At 47.0% G+C, this 12,927-nt stretch overlaps 1 protein-coding gene across 2 annotated transcripts in view; it reads left to right on the top strand.

Annotated features, from left to right (window-relative positions):
• LOC134514209 (cytosolic phospholipase A2 beta-like) overlaps positions 1-6,695 on the top strand; it is a 29,180-nt gene extending 22,485 nt beyond the window's left edge. Inside the window, exons 19-20 of one of the 2 annotated variants that reach the window (XR_010070675.1) lie at positions 1,908-4,018; positions 5,812-6,695. Coding sequence is in view for 1 of the 2 variants with exons in the window: in XM_063331667.1 (XP_063187737.1) it covers positions 1,908-2,152 (245 nt within the window). In the remaining variant the exon portion in view is untranslated. Of the gene's footprint in view, positions 1-1,907 lie in introns of both variants that reach the window. The other variant, XM_063331667.1, reaches the window with a different exon arrangement.
• Positions 6,696-12,927: the final 6,232 nt, after the last annotated feature.

The following is a 12,927-nucleotide window of genomic DNA, read 5'->3' as shown; positions in this document are numbered from 1 at the left end:
TACAGCAATGAAACCCTGCAGTATCTCTCACACCACCTTTTGAATTATCAGGCCATGGGGAACCTCTGCTCTCCCTCGCTACTGCACAACACAGCAGGCAGAGCACTCGCTCTCCTTCCAGCTTTATCCAAAATTACATTGTGGTACTGGGACCCCAGCACAACGGATGTCTCTGCAGGAACATTTGGGGAAGGTTATGAACAGCAGCAAAACAGGTTAAGTAAAGCTCCTTTTCTGCTGTGATGTTCACTAATGCTCAGAGAATATGTGCAGTAAGAGATACACCAATAAAATCATGTTTAGAAACTCTGTGGATGAACAGAGGAGATACTCATAGAGGGAACGAGGCTTGTTAGGTGGAGGCTGGAGATGGTGAGATATTGCCATTGAGCAGTGGCTAGCAGGTGACACAGGTGAGTGTTGTAGAGTCTCTCTGAATGAAAGATGGATGAGATTATGCAGAGGAAAGCAGCTGCTGCAGCTTCTTGGTGCTCCGGGCCCAAATTGGTGAGCTGTGACACTCACCTGCATGTCTCTGAGCAGCCGGTGATTCATCAATCAAGCTGACAGCCAGCAACTAACGTGGGTGGTTGGGGGAGAAGGGCCCTTGGCAACCTGCTTACGCAGATTTCAAGTTTAGCAGTGGAGCTTTTCATTTCTAGATGGCTGAGAGACACCTTGTGGAATGTAGGTACTGATTTTTCTTGCTTTTAACTATTTAAATTTTAGAAAAGAGAATCAGCTTGTGAAGTGTCCATTTACAATGCAACTGTAGACTCTGGTTTTGTGTGCTTGAGGCATACGCAGCTGTATCTGGATGTGGATAGCACAGATAATATGGCTCTCTGAATACTGGGAGGCTCAGTGCAGCAAAACTTGGACATTTTTAATACAGCCACTTGTAGTGACAGCCTGCGCCCAGCACCCTGAGATCACACTGCCCAGAAACCACTAGATTAGACCAAAACCTGCAGTGTCTCAAGCAAAATTCACGTGTCATTGTCATGTGGTTGTAGCCCTCATAAGGAATATCTCAGCAGTCTGTTTGTAGCCCTGCTGACAGTCATCTCACAATACGTTTATGGTTTGGGCATGTTTGTTTCAGGCTGCAGGGAGATAGATACGCTCTCGTCAACGCTTAGTGAGGTTTGATCATGGATTTTGAAAGGCGTTACAGGTGTGTGGCTTGTCTGAGAATCAGTCTTGTAGGGTTTGGGAAAGGATGTGGACCCAGGGGCACGCTGCCCAGGAATGACTGCAGGGGCAGGACAAGGGGGAAGGTAATGACTCGGAATCACGGAATCTTCAGAGTTGGAAGGGACCTTTAGAGATCATCTAGTCCAACTCCCCTGCTAGAGCAGGATTGCCTAAACCACATCCCTCAGGGCTGCATCCAGGCGGGTCTTGAAAATCTCCAGAGAAGGGGACTCCACAACCTCCCTGGGCAGCCTGTTCCAGTGCTCTGTCACCCTCACTGTAAAGAAGTTTTTCCGTGTATTTGAACGGAACTTCCTATGTTCCAGCTTGTGCCCATTGCCCCTTGTCCTGTCGCTGGGAACCATTGAAAAGAGCCTGGCTCCGTCCTCCTTAAACCCACCCTTTAGATACTTGTAAACATTAATCAGGTCCCCCCTCAACCTTCTCTTCTCCAGGCTAAAGAGTCCAGCCAGCCCTGACTCCTGCCAGCCCTGCTGAGGGATTTCCAGGTCTGAGCTTTGGCAGGAGCGGGAAGGAGAGCGGCTGGGAAAGCTGACCAGGAATGGCTCTTTCAAGCTGAGGAGGGTGCAGTCTTTCCTGGAAGCTGTTGTTAACAGCGGGTTCTGCCAAGCAGATCGGTCCCCCTCCAACACCGTGTGTTGTGTGCTCCAGATTCAGCTCACTGTGGTGGCTTTTGTCTTTCTCTGCAGGGGTAAAGCGCTGTCACTCAGAGATGGAAGAAGGCAAAGTAAATCTGGACAACAACTGCTCACCCTATTACCTCATTAGGCTAATCTACTCCTCCGAAAATTTTGACAAACTCGTGAACCTGAGCAAATACAACATCCTCAATAACAAAGACCTGCTCCTCCAGGCAATCCGGAGTGCTGTGGAACGGAGGAGAAGCAGCAGGACTGGGTATCTCCCCAGCCACTCTGGAGCTGGATACCACTAGGCTGGGTTTTCGCACTGTTCCCCACTGAAGGCTATGACAGTCACATTCCAACACATCACAGTCACATTATAACATGTCACAGTCACATTCCAACACATCACAGTGTTCATTATTTGCAGGAAACTGAGGAAACCTGTACATTTCTCATCTTGCCTTGTTCAAGTTCCTAGCTTTCAAAAGGGTTTATTTAATCTCCTTCCTCCAAGTTTTCAGACCACAGAAGCCTCACACTGTGGTCTTACTTGTTAAGAAATTAGGGTCCTGGTTAGCAGAGGCCTTCCAGGATCTCCCTGATGTTATAGAATATGGTGGTGGTGATAGTGATAGTTCTTTGTATGCGCCTGTCCCCTCAATCCTGAGCCCATTGTCGGTGTCTTTTCAATGCTTCGTTACAAACCAAGTCCTGGCCATTTGCATTCAGTAATGTCCAGATTTTCAGACAGGCTGAGCAACTAGAATTTGCACTGAATTGGTGGGCTCAGCTTTGAAGTCAGGCCAAAGAGTCATATATATCGGTGAACAACGGCCAAACTGCAACGTGGACAATTGCATTCTGTCTGGCCGATTCCCCTTGCTGATTTAGAAATTATTCCTTTTTTCCATTCCCCTGCAAGAGTTTGGCACAGAAACGCTGCTCCGGACTGCCACGAGGGGGGCAGTTACATTTCAAAGAGAGAGGACGTTAGCTGCAGAGAGCGAGTACGGTTCTTTTGAGCGTTGGCTGGAGGAAAAATTCTGCATAAGGCGTGAGTGATTATATTGATTTATACGGGTATTGCCTTTATGCTTTAAAATGTCAAGAGCCTGAAACGAGCTTTTGATACCAGAAACTTGAGGGGAGTAACTACCATAGACTCAAGTACATTTAATTTAATAATCATGACCAAGACATAAGCTGGTGCTCCTTACATATGCAAACTGAATGTAGGATAACATAACTCACTAACAGAGTGCATAGCCATTGTATTTTCACACCCAGAAGACTTTTTTCCCTTCACAATCTTCTATCCCTAACATCATAAGCAAGGTATTTTTAATAGGTGCTACACTAAAATAGAGCACAAATAAAAAAAAAAAAAAAGGAAATTCTTTATCACACCTCCTTGCGAGAGGAAAATATTTGGAAAAATGACGCCTGGTTTTCATTTGCTTTGGAGTGCAGTGAAAGACATTGCCTTGAACTAGGAGCTTGGAACATCTTTATAGCTCTCCTCTATATTTAAAGGATGGTAGGGAAGGACGGTGATCACTACAAAACAGAGCCCTACAGATGTCAGAGAAGTTTCCAGACTTCATAGCACTGAAGGTTTTGGACCTGCTTCTGGTTTATTAATACAAACACAGCATATTCATCAGGAGGCCCATGGACAATCTTACATATTTCTTCTGTGTTGGAAATTTACTTGATATCTAGAATTAGTTTTACTTGAAATCCAAAATAAGACAGAGAAACAGGGGTCTGTCTTTTTGGTCTACGCAGACAGTATTCAAGCTCAGAAGGAGAGCATTTACAAAAGGCTTCATTGCCTGAACCCTGCATCTACTAAACGCTTCTTCTGCTGCAAGCAGTGTCAAGGAATGAGCCTCAGCAATATTCCTTCTACAATGCTTATTTACTGAGCTAAGGAATACTGTGCAAAACCTGAGGAGTCTTAACAGCTGGAATGCAACTGTACGACTGAATTCAGACCAGGAGAAGATAAGAACTAATTGGATACCGGCTGCAAGAAAAAACCATGAAGAGCCATTTTGAGTTGAAGGGTGAGATGGCAGCAGGGGGCTACCTCAGAAAAGAGTCCTGCCAGCAGGATCTGTTACCTCCATGTCGGAGAGCAGCACGTCCTGGCACCGCATGCCGTGCTGCAGGTACATGCACATAGAAGCACAGGCGGCTGTGTGCACCCCCTGCTCAGGGTGCGCACTGTTTTCATGCTCTTCTGGCTGGTCCCATAAAGAAACCCCTTCCTATAAGCCACTTGCACAGAGCAAAATCTGGTTCCAGCATGACTTGCGCGGAGGCTGGGTGCTTCCACCTCCTGTGGTCTGCTGCACCCTCATTCACCTGGGCTCCGGCGCGTGGCCCCACAGCCGCTGGGTGTTGGAGCCCTGGCTCGCCTCAGCCGGGCAGTGGGAGCGGAAAGGATGGACAAGGAGTGAGTGACGGCACCATGCCGCCCGTCTCCATGCCCTCTCTGTGTTGGTGTGCCGAATTATTGCTCATGTCGTCCAGCGCTGTGCTGTTACACAGGAGGTGCGAAGGGCTGAGCTGGAGGGGAGGGCTGGGGGCTGAGCGACTTGTGAGGAGCCCCAGTGATAGCAGCCGGCAGCAGCTTTTCTGCTGCAGTGGTTAAAGGACTGAGTTCGGTGAGGGACACTGGTGTTCCCCACAACATCCTGGGATTTCTTCTGACACTAAACCAGTATCTAACTGAAGCTGGAAGACTTGGCCTCCAGGAACAGAGATTCAGGGCAGCCCCCGCCGAGATGATACCGCAGATTCGTCAGGAGCAAGACCACCAATGATGTTACGTAATTGCCTTTTGTTTACACATCATCCACATCGTACATAGGAACACTGTTTTACCTCATCTACCTAATTTTTACGCTCTGCTGCTGCAAAAAGACATCCCTGTTTTGTTCGTGGGCTACAGTGAGTGATCCGTAACCTCGGCAGCACGTGCCCAGCAGCGAGGTGGCTTGGCCACGCTGAGGAGATCGGGTCTCCCGAAATGCTGCACAGACCCGTAACTGGGGCGTGTTTGGTGCATTCGTGGTGCTGCTGATGCAAACGGAAATGCCCACTAAAATGTGAAAGAGTCAAAAACACCCCCCCCCGCACAGAGTTTTCGGGTAACCCACAATCAGTGGAAAGTACTTTTCTGAGGGACTGCTGAACCCTGTTATAGAGCTGGGGAGCTACCTGTGGCTAGGGAAGGAGGTGGGAAGGTGGCGTGACTCCCCCTTTGCCAGGGGAACTGTCACCCAAGGTTGCACCAACACTTGAAGTAGGGCTGGGGACTGCTGTTTTATCTTGCCGCCAAGAGGCACAGCAAGCCTGTGCCCCTTGATCTCCTTGGGGACCCACGTGGTACCCCTGTAGCCTTAAACTATAATAGTTTTTTGAAATATATCTTTGCATTTCAGAGCCTGAAATTATGTGAGGGCTGTATCATTGCCCATAAAAGTGTTTGGTTTTGGTGCTTTGTTTTGTTTTGTTTTGTTTTGTTTTCTTGCTTGCTTTCATATTTTTTTGGTTTTGTTTTTGTAGCATGACATTGAGGGAGTGTGTTGCTGGCCTGATGGTGTGGCACGAGGACCTGGAGGGCATTTGTGAGGGCAAAGGCTGCTGGAGGCCTCTGCAGGGTGGAGGTACCTGCACCTGGCACAGCCTTATCCATGCAGCTTGTTGGGAAGCGGTGGCTGGCACATGCTGTCCCCCAAAGCACACCTGGGCTCTGGCTCAGAGCACGCGAATTTGCACAGCCCCAAACCCACAAAACTGTAGTTGCAGTGACGTACGGCTGATGAGTGACCTGCGCACAGGTCTGCGCCTTGGTCCTTGCTTCCTTTAGGGTGTGCATGGAGTCTAAGGGAACGGGCCACTGAAATGTCGTGTGTTTGTTCCCCTAAAGGCTGTACGTTTTGTTCCTTCTCCCCAGTCTTGCCTGGCCTTGTGCCACATGCTGTCAAATGGCTGCTTGACCGGAGGGCACTAAGACCAGAGCAGGCCCTGGGAGGAGAAAGCTGTCTCTCTGCGGCTCACCATAACAAGGCATGTGTGAAAAGGCGCATGGCACGGTCATAAACCAGGCCTTGCTGTTCTGGCGTTATGTTTGCTTAACCGCTGAAGATGAATTCACGCGTGCAAAAAAAAACCCCAAAACTCATCCGAAATGCACCCCAGATCCCTGCTCTCAGATGAACATTTTGCTGGAAAACCCCCACGAATACAGAGCTTGCTATCTGCTGCCAAATGCAAAGGAAACAAAAGTTCTTACAACTGTTAGCTACTCTTTATAGAAATTGCTTGCTTGTGTCTTTTATCCGTTTAGTAATATATTAATTAAAAATAAAATATTGCAAAGGAGCACCAGACCCATGAAAGTCTTTATGCGCTTAAACACAAGGTTACATTTCCCCCCTTTGTGTTAGCACTATTTATGCTAGATGCCGGCTCAGCACTTTGTAGGGCATTTACTGGTTTCAAGACTGGGTGGAAAAATCAGAGGGAAGTTGTTCTGGTTTACAAAGGCATTGAGAGCCTGGAAAAAAGTGGAACAAAATCTACCTCCTGTGGTAAAACCCTGTTTGGTGGAACGGCCCAAGGCAGGGTAGGAAGGCAGCTGTACTGAGCCACTGCCAAGGCACAGCTTTATTTTGCCTCTTGTGTACTCTCAAACGCGTACAGAAGTCTGCCTTTCACTGGACTTTACTGTTATTGATTAAATGATGAGGTTAAAATACCTAAGTTTGAAAAAAAGGAAGTTTTATTTTTTTTGTAAAAGCAGTTAAAAAAGATCAAGAATAAAGGAAAATGCACCAGTTTCCCATTACTTTCATTTACTGTATTTTTTCGGGACAGGCAGCGGCTGCAGCAGGGGGTACAGCAGATGAGTGAGCTGGACTAGCCAAAAAAATTGTAATGATTAAATCACCTTGTTGGGTGAGAGTGACTGACCTGAATCTGTCTGAACACACATTTAAACTGTAGATGTTGCATGTACCCATAAAGTATTTACATAAACGTGGTGTTATGCACCCTCCTTCCCTCCTGCTGGAAAATTGGTCAAGGCAGAGGAGACGCCGGCACGCAAGGAGCAAGAACTGTGCTTCAGGCTGGCTGACAAAGGGCAGAGGCTGAAGTCCTTGTCAGAGGAGTTCAGGACTTGAAGCTTTGGCTTCCGCTGCTCAGGGAAGAGCCCTCAGTCACTACACTGTCCTGGGTGAAAAGTACTGCCATTTCTCACCAGCTTTTCTAGGTAACTTTTCTTTGGCTTAGAAACAGAGATAAATAGGAAAAAAAAAAGATATTCTTCATCATGATTGCACTGTACCTTAACAAGTAGAGCCTAAAATCCAAATGGTTGCACCAGTAGATGGATATTTAAGCAAAAAAGGGCTAAACAGGCCCCATCTCATGCTGGATGCTTGATGTGATCACTCCTTCGTTAGCCAGGACTTGAGTCTGGGTCTCAGGTGAACGGTCTCATCGGCGTGTTATTTCGAGGCGCACCGGGAATCTCTTTCTTTTCCTTTTGGATCTGCTCTGCTTCATCCCGACTGGTGAAAAAAAAAACAAATTCAGACTCAGAGAGCTGGAACGTGGTCTCTATGAGCCCATTGCAGGGGGGTGGACCCCTCAGACGTGAGAGTGTTTGGTCTTGTGACAAAACCGCACGCCCAGCTTTAATTGCATGCCTGCCACTCTCCTGTATTACTATACCTCTTAGGCATAAGGATATAAAGTACATAAAGAGGAGACTCTCAGCTGAATCCTCTTGCACATCCAGGCTGAAGCACAGTAAAAGAAAAGCCCAAGCCACCAGCAGCCCCGTGCCATGTGCTGTTTTTCCAGGCTTGGGCTTCTCCCTGGAAGAGCACTGGCAGTTGTGTCTCTGCTCCTGGGGAGAGCTACACGTCTAAAACCACACAAACCGCTAAGTTTTCCCTTCTTGAAGAGAAAGGAGGAATTTACTGTCCACAGCTGCTAACAATTTCCAGGTATAGCACGCTGCTAACACACCATTCACATAAAACCTCATAAGAGAAAAATGACCCTGAGCAGCCCTGTTGTATAGACAAATTAGTTTTGTGGTGGCAAAAGGGGTGGGCAAAGGAAAGAATAACATTATTTTCGGGTCAAAACCTCCACTTCCCAAAACAACCAAACCTGTCTAACCTACAGCGTATAAAAAGTCCTGCTAAATTGCCCCTGTTGGCATTTTTAATGGGTTTCGGTGCTGCGCAGTGGCTAACGCTGGAAACGTGCCCCAGGACTAAGTTGTGGCAGAGGGACACGCGTGGGCTGGGCCTGGGCAGGAATTAGGGCATCGGGGTGGTCAGGAAGGCTCGCTGCTGCGCTTGCAGGTCCTCCCTCGGGCAGCAGGAAAGCTTAAGGGATTTAAAGATGTTCTGGGCTAAACCATGATATTCATAAACATTGAATTAGATAGGGGTTTGTTTTGGGTTGGGTTGGGGGGGGTGCATGTGTGTGCGGTGGGGAAGTACGCGGGCACACACGCTTGCTTGGCATCTCCATGGGTTTCTTTATTTCACTTGTTCAGAGTCCTTGGAAGAGCAAAATCCGTGTCTCCTGGCTTGCACCCTCCCGGAACAATAGTTACCATGAATTTTCTTTCTGCGGGAACCCAGAGCTGGAGCAGTCACGTGTGTCTAGCCTGGATTTCCCTACTGGAAATGTGTAATAGACATTTAACCCATTGCACTTCTACAATGCCCCATATGTAAGGATGCAAGTGTTTTCCTAAAGCCTTAGAACAATTTACTGCTCGGTACCAGAGGAGAGAGAGGAAGTAGGCAAGATTCCCCCCCGCCCAGAAACAGCCCACAGCTTCCTATGATAGTCCTGCTGTGGAAGAGTTCAGGTATCATCCCGTGTAACCGGGTCTCTTAATGCTAACGCCAAGATACTCTGTTTAGGCAGCATGATAACTTGGGCCAGGATTTTAGCTTTCTGCTTCAAGCATCGACAACCAATTAATGGATATGAGTAGCATAAAATTGTAACTGTGTGTAATGATAGTCTGCCAATCAGTGTGTTTTGCAGTGTGATCGGTCCAGGCAGAACCTAAAGAGAACCATGGGCATGTGGAAGCAGCAGTTTTAATAATGGCAATGACACTGTTAACAGAAAATGTAATCCTGGTTCATGGGATATAAAGCAGTTCCTGGTGGCAGAAGAGTTATTTGCAGGAGGGAGAGGGAGAGAATGAAGTATCTGATCACAGAGCACGATCAGTTTAAGACTGGAAAGCCAAACTCATCCCAGCGCCTGAGATAAAACTATGTGACATTGCTTCAGTTTGTTCCTAGCCGATCCCTGGCAGCCAGCACTGTCGGAAGATATATGGCCAGATTAAGTTTGTTAATGTTAGCTTTGAGCACACTATCCCCTCCTTGCCGATGCGGCTCAAGGGAGGTCCTGCTGCTGCTGCTGTGCAGCCTGTATCTCCTCTCAGCCTCTTTGGGGTTTCTGCTGGGAAGGCCTCTCCGGGATAAACAATGTCAAAATGTCTCACACACACCCCAGCTTAAAAGCCACGCTTTCAGCAGTCACCGCTGGCAATTATGAGAGTCTTCTTGAGCAACAGCAGCTTGTGTCTTGCAGGAAGCAATGGCTCGAGCCACCTAAGCTGCCTCCTCAGTGCACTGCGCAGTGCCGAGATGGAGGTGTGCAGGTACGGACACGGGACTTGAAACGTAGGAGTACGGGGATGAGGAAACAAGAGCTGTACGCCGGCGGATGAGCCCCAGTTTGGGATCACGCGGCTTCTCCTGTGTGAGGCTTCTGCTTTGGGAAGCCAGGCTTGGAAAAAGCACGAGGACTGGGCAATGCCGCTGGTGAGATCTGCAGGCTGCTACAGCTCTCCTGTTAGGGAAAATCACTGAGAGACCCACACCACAGTGTAAAATGCTTTAAGGCATTTTAAATATATTTATTAATTACTAGTGAGCCCCAGCTTACCTGTGGGTGTGGATGCCTGGAAACCCAAACCCCACTCATCCTTCAGTAACATTTGCAATAATGCAATAAATGCTTACATGTAATAATAACAGGCTTCCAGCTCATGATCTACTTTTTTCACGCCCTCCCCCTCCCATCCCTCTGGCAAAGGGCAAAAGAGATGTTTGCCTCTTTAGTTGCCCATTACAGTGGTAGGTGCAACCCCTCTGAAGCTACCTTTGAAAATTGGCTATTTATAGCTTAGCAAAAATAATTTTGCAAGTGTTACTTTTCCTTAGTAAAGTCGTGCTTTCGATCCACCAAAATTACAGCCCACCCAGATCTGAGGATAATTTCCATTACTTTTTTTTCTATTGTTGAAAATGACTTACAGCAGAATAGCATAAAGTGCGCTGATACATTGGCAGGTGCGGAAAGACAAGCTCACACTCACTCATTTAATTCCATGGCATTTTGCATTTCTAATGTGTGAATCACTTTTGAAAGGTTGAATGTCTTCCCGGTAAGAATCTGGCAAATCTTGAAAAGTTCATTTTTATTAGGAAATAACTGCTCTCTTATTTGCTTTCTTCCCGGGAGTGATGCTCAGGTGGCTGCCAAGGGATTTTTTTTTTTTTTTTTTTTGTCGGATGCTAGAGTGAGGTTGCTGCTTACGTTCAATAGCTGTGACTTTGCAAAGTGCCATTCAGAGCACAACAAAATAAATCTGTTATGCTGGAGCTGCCCTAACTGCACAGCTGACTCAATGGGTCATTTACGTCAGCACCTCAAGGCAAAAGCAGAGCATGAAAACATCATAAGACGAGACAAAGCATTAAGCGCAATTATCTTTCATCTGCGGAGACTGGGGATCAGGTTGCAGTTATTCTTAGTCTGATCTCATCTAAGACCACAGTAATGCAATTTGGCGTGGCTGACGATCCCTGCGAGTGAGGTACGGACCTGACAGCATCTAATTCCACTCATTTGTCAATACTAAGCTCAAACAATTTAAAGGCTGAAGCCTTTCACACGCCTGCAGCTCTGGCCACCTGGGCTGTTACAGTTCAATTTCTGAAAATGGTGACAACGCTTTTCTGCAAATTGCTTCCGTTGTGATTAGATGATCATTCCGCTCTCGGTATATACTTTTGACTTGCCATCTAGTTTCCAACGCAACAAAGTGTTGGGAAAGGAATGAGACCATTTTATCCAGAAAAATCTCTGCAGGCCATGGTCTTATTTCACAGTAAAAAACTTTTTAAAGAAAGACATTTTTAAATTTAATTTGTTTCTCCACCATTGTGTAAGGCTTTATAACTTCTTTAACTGGGGTCAGTGACCTCGTCTTTATGCTCCGGTCCTCAGTCTTAGCCACTGAAAGGGAGCAAGTAATACATCATCGCTGCTGGGATCGTGAGTTTGGAAGCCGAGTGTCTCCTCACACAAGTGCACACATGTGCAGGCGTGCGTGTGGGGGGGTGCACGACCATCCATCAAGAAGGTTTTGTCTAGTCCCCTGTAGGAAAAGATTCAGTTCAACATACCTGGCCACCTAATCCAGCAATTTCATAGCATTATTGCACAAGTTTTCACTCTAAATTTGTTTCAATTCTCTGCTGTGTCTCCCACCAGGGAGACAAATGGAGGAGAAAACCTAGTGATGGAAGATATGGAAAAGGCTGAAGTATTCCATACGTTTTTTTTTTCTTTTTTCCTCTTCTCTCTTTTTTCAGTACTCGCAGGTAAAGCCTGGTCCCAGGCCTCTGTGCGTGGCAGCACTGATAGGGAAGGAGCTGGGAGATCAAACATTTGGGAAGCAACAGATCAGGGGCCACTTAGAGAAGCTAGATGTTCGGGAAAGTGTTTCACTAGCAGGCTGTGTGACTATGGGACTGCTGCTCTACTAGCTATGAAGCATTATGGTGGCAGGAGGAGGTCTCTCATGATGGGTCACAGTCTAATGTGAAGGCAAGAAGGGATCTGGTAAACTACATACGAGGCCAATCAGCCTCACTGCAGCCACTGGTGAGACCATGAAGCAAGTCCTCCTGGACTTCATTCCAAGCACATGAAGGAATAGGCGATAATCAGATGAAGGTCAAGGTGGCAATCAGGAACATTCAACACAGATTTACTAAGAGGACAGCAGGCTCGGACCATGTGATTTCACTTCATGGTGAAATTACCAGGTATGTGGTCATGTGGAGGAAAGTAGGTGTAATATACTTCAGGTTTAGTAAGAGCTTTTGTCCCTTGTCTCTAAGAGCATTCTCATTGAGAAGCTGTTGAAGTCTTGCTGGATAAACAGACTGTTAGATGGCTTGAAAACTGTCTGAGCTGTCTTCTGCAATGGCAACAATTGATGGCTAGACTTCTGAACGTTGGCAGGTGACAAATGGAGTATTCTGGGGTAAATACTAATATTGTTCTACCACTTCATCAGTAAGCTGTACAGCAAGGTAGAGCACATCCTCAGTGCATTTGCGGACAATAGTAAAAAACCAGGGAGTGGCTGACATGACAAATGGTAGATTTTCAATCCAGAAGGACTTCGAGAAAACTTGAGGATTGGACCAACAGAAATCTCATGAAGTTGACCAAGGAAAAGTATGAAACTCAGCACCAGGTGCAGAATATGCCCCTTTGTCAGCACAGACTGAGCAGCAACTGCCTGAGTAGCAGCTCTGCTGAAAACATGTCAGTCACAGTGGCGCCCATGGTCAGTATGGGTAAGGGCTGCAAATAAAGCAAACCGCGTAACGGGCTACGTCAGGAGCTGAACCCCCTTTAGTCAGGAGTGATGAGGGCATACATGTAATATGGTGACCAGTTTGGGGATGCCCAGTTCAAGGGAGAAGCAGAGAAACTGAAGTGGGTGTGATGGAGGGCTACCAAGATGATGAGGGGTTTGAGGGCACACAGCCTATGAGGGCAGGCTGGTAGAGTTGCACTTGCTTAATTTGGCAAAAGAGAAGGCAGCATGACAGCACCTTCATCTGCTGAAGTGCAGGTACAAAGCTGATGGGTCTATGCTCTTCTTGGTAATGCTGTACGACACAGCAGAGGACAACAGGCACAAGTCCTGGCT

Source organism: Chroicocephalus ridibundus, chromosome 4 (genome assembly GCF_963924245.1).
Source record: "Chroicocephalus ridibundus chromosome 4, bChrRid1.1, whole genome shotgun sequence".
NCBI classification, from domain to species: Eukaryota; Metazoa; Chordata; class Aves; order Charadriiformes; family Laridae; genus Chroicocephalus; species Chroicocephalus ridibundus.
Note: the sequence above shows the minus strand (reverse complement) of the source record. Positions and strands in the feature narration are given on the sequence as shown.